This window comes from Amphiura filiformis, chromosome 3 (assembly GCF_039555335.1).
Source record: "Amphiura filiformis chromosome 3, Afil_fr2py, whole genome shotgun sequence".
Classification (NCBI taxonomy): domain Eukaryota; kingdom Metazoa; phylum Echinodermata; class Ophiuroidea; order Amphilepidida; family Amphiuridae; genus Amphiura; species Amphiura filiformis.
The window spans coordinates 23,560,206-23,576,228 of NC_092630.1; the positions used below are offsets into that span (position 1 = coordinate 23,560,206).

At 35.6% G+C, this 16,023-nt stretch overlaps 1 protein-coding gene across 1 annotated transcript in view; it reads left to right on the forward strand.

Annotated features, from left to right (window-relative positions):
* The window catches only part of LOC140148246 (ubiquitin-conjugating enzyme E2 H), a 66,951-nt gene that overhangs the window by 43,471 nt on the left and 7,457 nt on the right, over window positions 1-16,023 (forward strand). Inside the window, exons 3-4 of the mRNA XM_072170123.1 lie at window positions 13,811-13,885; window positions 15,913-15,952. Coding sequence (XP_072026224.1) covers window positions 13,811-13,885; window positions 15,913-15,952 — 115 coding nt within the window. The remainder of the gene's footprint in view (window positions 1-13,810; window positions 13,886-15,912; window positions 15,953-16,023) is intronic.

The window sequence follows — 16,023 nt, forward strand, 5'->3', positions numbered from 1 at the left end:
TGATGGGGCTAGCACCCCAGGGCCCCACTCCCTTAGACCCCCTGAGTGGTGTTTTAGTGAGGAGAATCATTAACTTTGAATCTGAGATGTGTACATGTTACAGATTTGCATGTTGAAAATGAGTAAAAAATTGTCAAAAGAAGTAGGGTACTAGAAAAGTTTTAATATATTGACCTGTGATTCATGCCAAGAACCAAAAGACCTAAGGGGCTGTGCAATAATTATGAGCCTCCGGAGGGGGGTGGTAAAAAACAGCTCGCCAAAAATCGCTTGCCGCCCCCCTCTCTGCCATGCCAAAACTCGCTTGCCCCCCCCCTCTCGGCGCCAAAAATTCTTCCCCCCCCTTGCGCATGCCGAATTTTTGGGATCCCAATTTACAAACCTTAAATGGTCTAGATATTGGCATGATGTTGCGAGCAGGAAAATTTGCATTTTTAAGCATTTCCGTACTGTTTTCCTAAGTCTTTTTAGAGTGTCTTATTTAAAAGGCGCCCATAAATGTGCCAAAATCGCTGTCGCTCCCCCCTCTCGGCGTGCCAAACATTGTTTGCCCTCCGTTTAGGCTCGCCAAAATTTCTTGCCCCCCCCAATTTTACCCTCCCCTCAGGGCTCATAATTATTGCACAGCCCCTAAATTGCAATAAGAACATTATAGAAACGTTGTAGTGCAGGGCGATCTATTCAAAAATTGTATTCATCTATTGCTATGGTAGTTATGTCACTTCTACAGCGAATAGTAACATATATATTTGACACTCACAGATGCTATGTCAAAGCATGCTGAATGGAATACCTAAAGCCAAGACCTTCCTTACTGTCCATGCAAGTCATACATGTATTCCGTGATGTGACTGTAAATATTTGATGAGGGTAATCTTTGTTTTCTTCCGTTTCTATCATTCCACCCCTTGGCTATTATAAAGTTTCCTGTATTTTCCATCATGAAAATTTTAGAAAGGGCAAAAACAAATATCATAGTAATGGTGATATTGATAGAGACACTAGTAAGGTCATCTGTTATGTTTTCTCAAAATTAGCATTGTGAAAAAATGGTTGGTGTTACCAAATATCGCGGGAAAGGGGTTTTTGTTTTGACCAATAGTGTGGACCGCAAAATCTGCAAAGGGGGTATATAATTCACACTGTCCACGAAATTTGGATAAAAGCAGTGGCGGCGCCAGGAATTTTTTTCGGGGGGCAAAGTGAATTTTGCCAAAATTGCCGTAAAAAGTGGATATTTTAATAATTTGGGGTTTTTACTTGGGGAGGGGGGCAACAGGGGAAAGAGTTCCAACTGGGGCATTTCCCCCATAAAAGGGGTACTTATAAATAAGCAGATGCACGATTCTCTTGTATTTATTTGAACACCTTCTTAATTAGAACTTCTAGAAGATTAACCTAGAGTAACTTGTCCTTGAAATCTCCCATTTGGGTGTGTTTTTAAAAAGCCTTACTTAGTTACTTAGTCCCAGTCAGTTTTGTTGCCCTATTTTATGTCAATATTGAGTGTCATTTAAAAAAGGGGGTGTTTGAAATTCTAGTCATTGACCCCCCCCCCCCAAAAAAAAGGGGGCCAAATTTTGTCCTCAATTTTGCATGAAAAAAGGGGGAGGGGTATAGCATGCCTTGCCTGGCTGACTTGTAATACTTTTTTAAACTTTCCATTATACTCCTTGGTAAAAACTACCCCGAGATAATGATAATCATCACACACACAATTAGGGTCTCATTACCATAGGGAATAATGGTTTTCTTTTGATCTTCCCATGAGAAAATCGTACAACTTTTGTTTTGCTTGGGTTAACATCAAGATTCCATGTTTGATAATAAATGTAAAGAGAATTGGCTGCAGTTTTAACACATGCAAAATGTAATCCATTTCTATACCAGAAGCCCAGTTTTGGAGCCAAATTTAATGCAAATTTTGATTCTCAGAAATATTTGTACATTTTGGGACACATTGGGTCAACATTAATGAAACGGATTGAATTTCCCAACAAATCTGAGAACATTTTGAAATGAACTGTTTGTACTGAGAACACAAATGTGACCTGCTCTGACAAAATCAGGAACAAGTCGCATTTTTGACGTTTCATGATTTGAATAAAAATGTAAGCACTAGACAATAAGCTTTAAAATGATATAAAAATTTTATAAATAACATCAATACTTTTTAAGATATGGATAATTTTATAAAGGATACCTTGATATTTTTGCCAAATTGCTATTCTGAGTAATGGGCCAATTAGCTTCCTGCCTTACACAGGATTGAATAGGGATTATCATAGTTCAACTGGATTGGATTTGAAAGTCTGTTTAGTCCCACAGTCAAATACCATGAAATTAAGAATTCCAAAATTTCATTTTTTTTATGGGAGTGTCATCTTTAAAGGCCTATAACTCAAAAACATGTCTGGCGACTTGTTCCGGGTTTTGTTGGAGCTGGTCACAAATGTGGCTTACGAGTACAGTCTGGATGACACATAGACAAGAACAAAGTTCGCTTCTGCCATAAATTGTAGTGTGTCATGTTGCTAATAATGAGTCAACAAATAGATCTACAAGAACATGTAGGGCAAAGCAAATTTACAGAACACTACTTAGATCATCGTTTAATTATGTGTCATACATACCCTCCAATCATTTTATACTATTTTACATTTTAGGAGTCCCACTTGTAGGAGTTGAAATTCTTTACTGTTTCATTATAGTTTCAAAGACCAAAACCTGCTGAGGTGGAACCATTTATGTTGCTGGGTTTTCAGTGTGGCTTATTTCATTCCCCATTCCTTGATTAACCCCCTGAGCATTACCTGCTGATCTTTCATTGCCTCTGATTGGTCAATTATACATGATATCTTCACTTTAATCACCAATCAGAATGGAGCTTTTGCAAATTATTCACCCCAATTTTTTTTTTTGTTGTAATTATTCTAACAATGTTGCCGATTGGGTCAATTGATAATGAAAACTTCTTTTTAGCCAATCGGCAGGTAGTTCTTGTGAGATTAAGGTGAGAGAGATGGAAATTGAGTCCAGCATGTCGGACTATTTTCTGCTGTGAGGATGAGTACATTGAACCTGTTCTTTTCGACTTTATTTTTTTAATAAGACCACAGGAAATTATGATACTTGGGGCTTTTTGTGATTGTTGGGGCCTGGGTTTATGTTGGAGCAGAAACTTTCCTGTTGATTTTTCAAAAGTGGATCAGTGCAAATTTTCACCGTACTTTAGATTTTGCGCTTTTCACACTCGTTTGAACTTGACATGTATAAAAAGTGCAAATCTTTTTTTAGCTTAATTATAGTCTCTATGTGGACAAATTAAAAAATGAAAAAAATTGAAAACTAAAAAAAAATTGACTTTGAAAATGTTGATTCACCAAAAATTAATTGCACAGAAATGACCAATTTGAACAATATACACACATAACAAACACTTAATTTTAAGGTGCCACCAGGCCGTTGCAACTCATATGCTAGCGCAATACAAAAAGGTGGCGACAGCGTCGGCTTTCCCTGTGTATTACCCTGCACTAACATGGCGTCCAATGGCGTCTCCCGGGCGGGGCCATTTTGGAAAAGTAAAGAAAAATGCTGCTGCCACCACGATAGTACTAAAAGCTACGTGAAAAAATATGCGTAGTGCTGTGGAGACTTACTTTTACATGACGTCACGAATATGCTAATTAGAGAAAAATGCTGCTGCCATCTACGTCCACATGTTGCAAGCGTGACGATCGCCTGGCCTCACGTCGACGAACGGAGTTTCAATTCCATCGCACTACGTGCTCTATATACTTATTCCATGGTGCCACTACACCCCTTGATAAATTTGGTACTATTTTTTTGCATTTTTCTCAAAAAATAATAACACAGTGGTAACAATTTCAGTGACTCAAGACAAGCGTTATATGTTATTTATGATAAGAAAAGAGGTACCACTAGAATGCACCTCATTTCTTATTATATATAATGAACCACTTGTCTTGAATCACTGAAATTTCAGTGAAGTAATTAGAGTCCTTGCCCCAATAATATACATATAACTTTTGTTACCAGTGTGTAGTTATTTTTTGAGAAAAATGCAAAATTAGTTACAAATCTTTTTTAGCAATCTATGTATTAAAAAAAAAAAAAATTGAAAACTTAAAAAAAAAAAAAAAAAAAAAAAAAAAAAAAAAAATCAGCATCACCATCTGCTGAAGACGCTAGTCGAACTAGTGTGAGCGAAAAATAGTGTAGTGTTGAAGTTAAACTCTTTAATCATTTTATCTACCACTACGTATGAATATCCACTCGTATAAAAAAAATTTGACTTTGAAATTGTTGATTCACCAAAAACTAATTCCACAGAAATTACCATTTTTAAACAATATACACACATAACAAGCACACTGTATGTTAACCCTTTGTGGGTTATTTCCTGTAGTTTTTTTGTCAGTGTTTTATAAGTAACATATTAATTTTTTGCAATTTAAGTTCATGTGCTGACTTTTTTTAAATCTTTTACAATATTGATTTATTTCCAAGATTTTGAAAGTTTTCTTAATCATGTTTTCATAATCTTAAAATTTACCATGTTGGTTTTTTGCCGGCTAGTATTTTGAAAAATTGATTTAAATGCTTTAAAAAATTAACAAAAATAAATTATGTGGTGCCATGCATACAAAAGAAAATCAGCACCCACTTGAGTCACAAGACTATATGTGACATGATTAAGTGGAATGAGTCACATGTCAGCAATTTTCAGTTCAAAGTCTTTAACATCATTTTCCGGCAGTTTACGAATGCTATATTTTGATGCAAACCCCATCAAAATCGGACATCTTATTACCGAGTTATGAGCAATTGATCGATAGCTGAAAACAATATAAAACAAAAGAATTTGAACACTGTTTTTGCCAATATCTTAATAATATTAGCGATGTCCAACTCATTCCCTGATCATGTCACATATTCTTTTAGCGCAAGTTTTTGTAGGTGTAAGGTTTGCCAGTATTTTTATCGATGACCTCTATTAATTATCCTATTAATAATAATATTAGTCATGAGGCAACACTGAATATCACTCATAATGAAAAGATACACCTATATACACCCTCGCCAGTTGAAAAGTGTATGTACAGTAATTTATGGTTAATTAACAAGTACCTACTCATTGCAGACATTTGATCACATGACTATGATGTTTGTAAACAAAAGAACCAAGCGTGATTATGCATTGCGAGAAAAGGTCTGTGACCCCTCAACAGTAAAGCAACACTGTCAAGTCCACTCTACGTCTGATGTACTGTGCATGTAAATTAACTGAAGCAGTGTAATAAGGTTACTGGCGCATTATGTGCTATAGCAATCCGTAAACAGAAACTAAACAAATTAACCAAATTTTGTTAACGAAACAGTTTGAATGATATTATAGATTTTATGTATATAAAGGCCATTTGAATAGCAAATAAGCATGTTATGTTACATGCAGGAGGAATTATACATGTAGGTTCTGTTATGTCAGGCAATTACCTATTATTGCAGAGAAAATGAAAATAAGCCAACATTGAACAAATTTTGGTTCATTTAAGCGTACATTTTCCAAGCCAAAAAAAATACTGATGAGAAAAGTAGCAAATTGGAAATTGACCAGAACAAAACAAACATTTATTTTTAAGTGGTGTAAAAATTCACTTGCCAGCCACGTCGTAATTTTCTGTTATTATTATTATTCGGGTATCCATATGAAGGCAAGCAATATATATAGAACACAATTTTGTGTTGTTGTTTTTTTAAGGAGTCCGCAAAATTTATTTTCAGGGGTAGATATATTGAAATTTCTTATTCAAGGTAAGCTGACATAAAGCTTACATTCTACAATGAAGAAACAAAATTTGAAATGAAACATCACGCACATTTGAAGTAAATTACACCAACAAACATCACAATAAAAATTATGCATTTCACTTCAGTTTTATTTGCAATAAAAACGGCTACGTAAATTGGTATTGATGCATAAAATATTCACAGCAGTAAAATTTAACTACAAAATAAGACCAAAATACACATGCGAAATGTAAATATCTGAATATTTCCGATGTGGCACTTCTTAATTTCAAGCGAGATTTTTTGTAATAGTAATTACCATCAGACACATCTATACTACTACACAAAATTGGCAGTAGCAACATCACTACCAACCAGGAGATGTGTGCAAGTTCATCAATATAGCTATCAGCTGTTACTACTCAACACACAACACTGTATGCATATCCTCCTCAGCTAAACCGGGGAGATAATAGAACCCGGGAATAGAACTCATCTACATGGATAGATGATTCCCTAGATGTTACTATCACAGCATGTTATCTAAAAATGCACATCATTGATATTTTACACAAATATGTTGCATTTCTTGTTCAAACTCATGTAATTTACACGGTAGACGGATAATTCATGCATACATTTATATAGATTATCAGTAGGGAAATAATGACCATGTATACAAGGTCTGCTAGAGCTATGGGGGAAGAATTGCAGCGAGAATTTACAGATCAAAATCAACCTGACTGGCTGCTTCCTCGCTTAAATTGCAGCCTGCGTGTTCCCATCGCATTATTTACTGCTAGGTTGCCTGATTGCTTCTGTGTTTGCTGGAACCTAGCTCACCCTGACACTTTAGCAGTTCCTTATTTTGAATTCTCTTTAAAATTTATTTTTAATGTGCAATTTTTCAATGTGAATAAATATCACACTATGCGCCAGAAATAGCTAATAGGTTGCTTTTATGTTTTGATTTGCTGTGCACAGTAGATTATGCAATTGAAATATCCACATTAGGCCTATAGTAGCGCATTTTGTGAAAGAAATGCAGAACCTTGTTTCTTACTTGCAATATATACAGGCAAGGTTGTACATAAAATATAGTCATATCAGTTCTGTGATGCAGATATATTGTACAGAAATATTACAAATGTTGATGTGTATGATTTAATTCTTTTCGTGATTGTATAGGATGTATTTGAGGCATTTTTGGAAGTGCTCTATGCATGTTTTAAACAGATTAATTGAGTAGAGCAAAGCACACTGATCGATATGCCTTTTGTTTGAAGTAAATCGAACATACGGTTGTAAAAATATATCAATTTATATTTTCTTTGTACCTTACTGTTTTTATCAATAATCAATAAAGTTAATGAGCTAAAATGTAATTTTTGCCGATATTTTGCTACAAATCCATTCATAAATAAATGTTCACGGTACTTTTATTTTGTGTATACTTTTGCCTTGAAACTTGATTAAACTTGCAGGTGTATGTTCAAATGTATTGTCTACCTTCCCTCTCATTTGCATAATTAATTCAGCATTTATGCAAATTAGCTCATTAATTTTATAATTGATGGGAAAAAACAAAGCAGCTGCTTTGAGTTTAATTTTAAAGCATTGAACTATAATATGGACAAAATTTTTTTGTTGATCTTAGCAATATGGCCAGATACAATAATGAAACAACACACACAAACACCCCACCCACACCCCCACACACATGCAATAAAAACCCTGTTTATAATAATTCCCCTTACATGTTAAGATTTTATAGCTTTGATAATGAATGCAGCAATTTATGAACAGGTTTTGTGCACTCCTGTATTGCAAAGGTGCATTATTGAATAAAGTGCATACATTTTGCTTCACAAAATATGCTGCTCTGCAAGCCCGGTGCTATATTAATGTGAGGTCTCACACAGTGGCCTACTATAACATATGGGGAAACGATGAGGCACCAGCTGCATTTAATAATTATTTTGAAACAAGTTTTATATTTATCATATCATATCTACTGTTTTACATCGCATGAAGAAGTTAAAATTTGTCTTTTTTTTTTCATTATTTTAAAAGATAAAAATAACTTTTGTGGCATACCGTTAAATGATCTCTGAAACAAAGCACTGAGAATTTTAGCTATATTTGGTATGACACTATCATGGTAAAATTTAAATTGTGAGAAGTTTATTTCAGTAAAAAATTTATTGTGATTGAATATATGAAATTGAATTGAATCAAAATATTAATTAACTCGAATTGACTTACTCTAGAAAATTAGAGCAAATGTTGATTGCAGCTATAGAAAATTAAATAACTAAGGGACCGTTCACAAACACTTGTTAGGGGGGCCTGAAAAAAAAAAGGGGGGCCTGAAAATTTTTGACCCTCCTAAGGGAGGCCCTGAAAAAAATGACCACAAATTATCCTGGGAAAATTGAGTTTAAATGCTTTTCTATGGGGTTGATCCATAATTTTCATGTCAAAAAGGGGGGCCCTGAATTTTTTAAGGTCTGTAAAGGGGGGCCAATGAGATTTTCTTGCATCAGGCCCCCCCTTACAAGTGTTTGTGAACGGTCCCTAAAGAGTGACTTTCATTCAATACAGAGAGAAGAGGAGAGAGAGAGAGATGAATAAATTTAACAAAATGGAATTTCACACCCTCTGCTTGATGAGAAGTATTATACCCTCTATTAAAATGCGATGTAACAGCTTTATCTGTCCCTCGTCTCTAGTTCACAGTATCCCCAACTATATTTACAGTATCCATATGAAATGTATAAATATTTCCTTACTGTTAAAGAAAAAAAAACACCTTTTGAAAACAAGCTTATCAGGCGAAGAACACAGTCAAGTAAACATAATAATACTTGAACACAAAGACGCTTGCTGTAGCCTTGGCCTTAAAATAGAACACAAATCAAAGGTTGTGTGTATTCACTATGCTTTCCAATACAAAGGTATATTGGGACTGACCAAATGAGTATGGATTGACTAAATTTTGAAATTGGAATCACACAAATTGATTGGGATCTAGGTAAAATCAGAATAGACCAACTTGATTTAAAAGAGTAACAATGATCAGTTATTAGCATTGATTGACAAGAAAAAATCAGGATTATCTGAACTAAATTAGTTGGGTTTAATCAATTTTGATCAAGATTCATGTTATAACAGGGTGAACCAAAAAACCATATCAATTAGTCAAATGATTAGCACTAAAGGTGTATGAATTTATTGCTATTATGCCAGGGGTAGACTTCTCCGTAGTCCACTTGCCAATTGTGCACTATGAGTGCACAATTGATAGATTTTCACAACTGATCTTTTCAGTCACTGTACGCCCGCTGTTTGTTAGCTTCCCAAGTGGACTACTGACTTTGCCTTGAGAGTTAGGCCAATTTCTGGCCTAACTAAAATTGGTGATGATGTAATGAATCTGGCTTGTGATTGGTCGCCCAGATCTCGTTATTGTTTAAATCCTCCCGACGCGTACTGGTACCATTATTACTATACATGGTACACAACTATCTAGGGAATGCGGCGCTTTTGTGCTGGTGGATGAACGTATGCATCTAGCGTGTATTGTACCACCATGCTCAGTCTTGTGGTTAGATTTTATTGATAAACAAGTATGATTGACAGTGTGTGAGTCCCGGGTAAAGTTCTGCTTAAAAGTGAAAGTCCATAGTCGGTTTTTCGGATAATAAACTGGCAGATTCTACAATTAGAATTGTTCAGTATTGAAGTGTCATTATAATTATGCCATATGATATGTTGCATTCAATAATATAAGCCTACGTAGGGCCTATACTTTACTTTTACTGTCACAAATATAATTATATAGCCTAAACTTTTTCATAACCATTTTATACTAGTATTTTGATGTACTAAATATCAGTATAATTTCGAGTTCAACTGAATGCGTTCATCATGATTAATAACATTTTTATTTATCAAAAATCGACTATGGCATAGTCTATGCCAGGGGGCACTCAAGTATACACCCCCTTTGAAAGAGTGGCGTAACTAGGGTTGGTAGCGCTCGGGGCAAGAAACAAAATTGGTGCCCCTACCCCCCACCCAAGAGTATCTTAGATGCGGGGTGTGGGAATGGCATTAGCATTATGATTTGGTGCCCCCAGTGGTAGCGCACAGGCATGTTGCCCCCCCAGTTATGCCACTGCTTTGAAACAAGTTTCACCCTTTAATATAATCAATACTGCTGTTTTCTGACCCCTTAAACACCCTCTTTTCACATATTGACTGGTCATGTATGTGTAATACACTGTAATAATATTAAATTTATTTATTTTTACAACAATTATTGCATTGCATAAATTGTATCAAATCACCTGATTATTAGTATCCATTAGAAGACAGCAGACCCCTTAAAGAGTTTGAGAAGCATGATGATAATATTACCGGTTATGTATGATAGTAAACATGATAGCAAGTCATAACAATATAATTACACTATATAGGTCAGTGTATTGGCAAACTGCTGTTACCATTACACTTCTTTTTCCATAATATTTTATTTTTAGCACAAGTGACCAACTTAGTATAGCATAAAATAATATAGAACAACATTTAAATGTAATTTTGTGAATTAAAACCTGAAAACTTGGCGAATTGAAATGCCTGGGAGGAACTATAGTTGTTCGGTGTTTGCTGATTACTGTATGTTTTAAGGTCATTTGGGGCAAAGGCTTAAAATTTCTATTCACAAAATTTGATGTGGTTAATAAGGCACAACACTTTTTATATTTCATGGCTGATTTCTTCTGCAAATTTGCAGTAAAATATCAAGTGGTATTGAAATTTGGCTTTGAGCTACTCAATCACTAATCACAGTTTTGTTTACAGTGCCCAAATACTACTAGTGAAAAGAACATAATCTACTCTAATGGGCAAAATAGAAAAAATAAGGAAAAAATGTGCTTGTGAGAGTGGGGTATTGGGACGTGTGTGTTTATGTACGAGGGGTGATTGATAAGTTTGTGGCCTAAAGTAGAAGAAGTCAGTTGTAGAAAAGCATTGGGTGTTAAGCCTAGAGACTAAGGTAGTGCAGACCGCCCAATGGCTGATTTTTTTCCCATTTTCTTTTTCAAGTTGTTTTTTTCCCTCTGGAGCTGCTGACTGTCAATGTTTAATTAGCTGTAACAGAAAATCAAAAGATAATATTATATCATACTAGATTTCGCGGTTCTCGGGTCGGGCGCTTCTCGTGATAGGCCTATTTCTAATTACCCAAACCCGTTACCCATATACCTGCCCTGACTTTTTAAACTACTATGAAATGCGTCTCTCAATGATCAAGACCCAACTTGACACAACTTTTAACAACTCTGTTTGTTTTATAGGTGTGATGCTTACTTCGGTAGTTCGGTAGGCCTACCCATAATCTGGAAACCCAGCATTCGCCTCTTCCAAGCCCTGCCCACATTTAGAGAAACTGAAATTAGTATCTGGACGTGGATATAGGCCGTTACTAAAGTAATGAAATCAATCGCGAAACGTGAACGCAAAAAAAGCGGTTATAGGCCTTACCACAACGGATAATTTTTTATGTTAACCATTCTGGAGGATTCCGGAAATAGTCATGTTCTGCTGAAATAGGCCTATATGCACGTGTTTGGTGTGTGCACGTGTTCGGTATTGAAATATGTGTTGAAAATAAGGCCTATAATTATTGGTCCGATGAGATGCACCTGTTAGTCACACTGTAATGCTTTTCCGATCAGCGCACTGTACTCCGCGCACACTCCCGTTGATACTCCGCGATAGCGAGCACGCGATAGTGCACCGCGTGAACGCGAACTGCGCGGACGCGATAGCGCGCGGACGGACGGACACACCGTTATTAGTATTAAGATGCGTATAATAGGGGCTTCATGTCACCACTTTCACAACATTACCCCGGTGGGTTCAGTTTGTATTTAAAGGTAGGACGTATGACCGTTCCAGGATTTGAAAATGACCTCTATTTCACGGGAATCGAGGACATTTGCAGCAATTTTACCCCCTATTTCGTGCAAAATCAAGGAAAATTTGCCTCCAAATACCCCCCTTTTTTGATCATTTTGAGGATGCATTTTCATTTCACCCCTTTATCACGAGGAATCAAGAACATTTTTCCGAAATAAATACCCCTATTTTTACCATTTCAAGGACAATTTTTATCGGAAAAAATACCCTATCAATTTTTGTGTGGAACTACTAAAAAAACTGACAAAAAAAACACAAACTGTAGCGGTAAAACACGGACGAAAGTCCTAGAAATACACCCTATTTTCATTTCAAGGACAATTTTGCTCCAAAACACCCTAACTTGGACAATCGCGAACAATTTTGTCCTTGAAAATTCCGCGGACATTTCTTAAAAAGTACCCCTATTTGGAACCATCATGCGTACACATCGTCAGTGAAGACTGAACCCACCGGGAACATTACCCCCATTCTAAATATACCAAAAATTGATTTTTTTTTCAACTGAGGGGTAAAAGTACTTGATTAGAAAGAAAAATATTTAACAGGAAAAAAGTTAAAACTTCAACTGCGTGTTTTGTCCCCAGTTGACCTATAATTGTCACAAGTTGACACATGGTACTTCTAGGGGTGGGGGAGTGTGTGTAGAAGGTAGGAAGGTGTAGAGAAGAGGGTGTGCATGCTTGCATAATTTTGAACAGCCTTTTATTTTTGTATAAAATTATTTGTAAAATTATTTGTTTATTTCCATTGGACACCATCAGATTCTATGAAGATGCCATGTATTTTTGAAATTAAAGTCAGCAACATGAGAAATAAGAAAGCTTTATTCCCACATCAGTCACTAATGTGCAACTTTCAATCTGTATAATGTCCCCGATGGCTTGATTCCCATTTTGGCTTAATTACTGCTTCCCCTGGTTAAGCTTTTATGATCGAAGAAAATCACATTTTCCAACATGAATTTAAGGTCAAATTTCTAATGCCGTCAAAACATAAATCCACATGTTTAGACATGTGCGTTAACGTTATAAATGTGACGTGCTTAATCCAAAATGAATCAGGAAAGTCGAATGTTGACCATACTCAATTTCATCTTAAATTGTTAAATTACACATTCTGCTACAAATTTCTGTGAAATTGTTGAGAAAATCACATTGTTTGTTTTGGATGTATGAACTTGAAATGTGCTTACTTGAATGAGAGAGAGAGGAAAAAAACTAGCTTCATTTGAGTATCTCAAAATTGATCTTCCTACATCTGTGTCTACAACTGATTGCACACTGTATAACATCAACATTATACCTTTATTTGATTTTCCCTTGTACGCTGCTGATGTCGTGAATCGATCACTTGGATCATGTTTGCTCCATCAGATGATAATCAAGGCAACAAATTCTGTTGGGCTATTCCAGAAATTAATGCCCCCCCCCCAAAGAAGACATTGTAAGTTTGTACTGTAAATTTTTGGGAATTCCCAGACCAAAAGTTTATCCAAAAAAAGTGGAAATTCCCATTTTGACAAAATGAACTTTTGTGCGCTTATGTGTTGAATTCATTATTTTGGACCCGCTAAACATTGCCGTTTTATTATGTTGTTCTATATCTGATATCAACCAAAAAATCATTGATCTTCTTGTAATGTTGAGCGGCAATGACTAAACTGGACATGCCCCATGAAAGAATCCTGTAGATTGACACACTTTAGCTTGTTTTTCGTTGTTGAAAGGGATTCAACCGTGTTTCGCCATTGTTCATCACTGTTTAATGTACAACTTGCGTTCGGCGCAGATGACACCGACACATCGTTGTTGAACGGCGATGAACAACAGTGAAACATGATTGAATCTTTAAGTGTAGATTTTTGAAAATTGATGATAGGGAAAGGAATAAAATTAATTTACCTATCCAACTTGAATATAATTATGTAACACAATATCATAATTATGTTGTCTTCCTTTTTAGAAGTGAGTTCTCATTTCTTTGTTGTTTTTTTGTATATTTTCAGCACCATATGAAGGAGGTGTATGGAAAGTAAGAGTAGACCTACCAGACAAATACCCATTCAAGTCACCGTCAATTGGTAGGTATCACAATGGCCTCATCCCAATGCCATAGTTCAATAACCTCAATTAAACATTAATAGTGCAAAATCTGACCTCAAGTTGCAGAGTATGAGTTTTTGTACCCAAATTGTCAAAGTGCATTCAATGAATGTGCAAATGTATTGGGGTTAAAGACCTGTGCCTGATAGATGAGCGTGTTTTGGATCCTAGTGTATAGCATCAAGCATTTATTGAGTAAGCCAGAAAAATCCAGGAAGTAATCAATCAAGAAAGCATAGAAATCATGCGTGCAAGCTGTGAATCAAGCAAGTTTTACATTCACCAAAAATGAACTAATAAAAAAATGCTGATTAATAAAAATGCTGATCAATTAAATTGCAATGATACTTTTCTTAAATCAAATATACTAGGTTAAAGCCAGCTGGTACATGTATGTTACTATCTTTTCAAATGTTGATACTGTTGGAAGTTCAAATGGACTCATTTCTTTGGGTTTACTAATATTAATATTTTGTATGAATGGGGTTATTTTCTGAGCTGCTTAACATTAAGTGACTCAAAAAGAATTTTTGTCAAAAACTCGAAAACCAGTTTGCCAGCCAATTTGTTATAGCTGGAAATAATAACCCAAATGTTAGCAATCAATTTCAGAAACGTATGGCAGACGCAGCGATCAATCTCAGACTTTGTGTGCGAAAGTACATTGACCTACATTAATTGTAGTCTGCTGCTCCAACAGCCAGTAAATAATCATGTGGTCATGAAGAGTCATGTCATGTTCAATGATAGCATAGCATATAGACTGTATGTATGCAGACTAATTAAATTTCATGTATCAGGTACATTGACAGCCAGATGTACATAATCCTCAGATGGACATCCCATATGAAGCTGTAATATATGGACTAGAATTTAATTATGTAGAATTTTTAACGAATAACAAATCAGATGATATACTTTTTTGTTGCAGTTGCAGTTTGCAGGCACCAGTGGTGTAGCCAGGGGAACTGCCCACACTGTGTGACGCTCTTACCCTCTCTTGCCACCCCCTATAGGATGCTGGCTGCAGTGGTGTTTTGGGGCCTTTTTTGCCCAAGTCCCCTTCCTTCCCCCACCTTCTCCATACATATCCTGGCTACGGCACTGGCAGGACATGTGGCCACGTATTAGTTGAAGATGTGTCATGTGTCATGTTAGAAGTGTATAGTATTTCATAATACCATATCGATGCTGGGCACAATTATACATTGAAGTATTTAAATATTTGCAAATGAAAATAATTTGAGACATTTATATCATGAAGTACATCTGCCCCACTTCATAATGGAAATTGATCTAGAATGGCACCGGTCATTATAAGTAAAGGTGAATGGATGCATTGCTCTTACTGCTGAAATATATAACCGTAAGTTTTGCTCCCAAATCAACATGGAAAATTAAAAAAAATTTAATTTCCAAAAATTGTGTTATCTTAAATTGTTTTAAATTTCAAAAAATTGTGTTATCTTAAATTGGAAATAATTTGTTTGCCATGTTTTGTTGAATGCACTCTCCCAACTCATGTTTCACAGAAACCAAGGAATTAAAGGAGGAAGGACTTCAGAATGTGGCTCCATGTGTGATGCTATGGAAAATCCTCCCTCCCTCACCCCCATATTGGATTGTCATTCATGGGAAACAAAAATCATGTACCTTGGGATTGTTTCATCAGAAGCCAGAATTGAATGCGATGTTGATTGAGCATCTCAGATAAACCTGGATTAGAAAGCAGTGTTCCAAAGAAGATTACAGATGAATATATGGTGAAACAATCCATTGGTACAGTATTTTACCTCCCCTCCTCCTCCCCCTCCCCCCTCCCCGACAATCATGTTTAGACACTGGAGTTCCATTTTTTCTCAAGCGTGTGTCATTTAATATAATGAACCATTTTTTTCAATTTTTTTCATTTTTTCGACAGGTTTTCTGAACAAAATATATCACCCAAACATAGACGGCGTAAGTATTTTTTTTCTAATTGTTTTCTTTTTTTTCCTATGTACAGCTTTTCTGAACAAAATATATCATCCCAACATTGATGAAGCGTAAGTATATAATGACATATTTGAGTCGTTGTTAATTTGATTACTGTGATTTTACCTTGATATAACTAAGA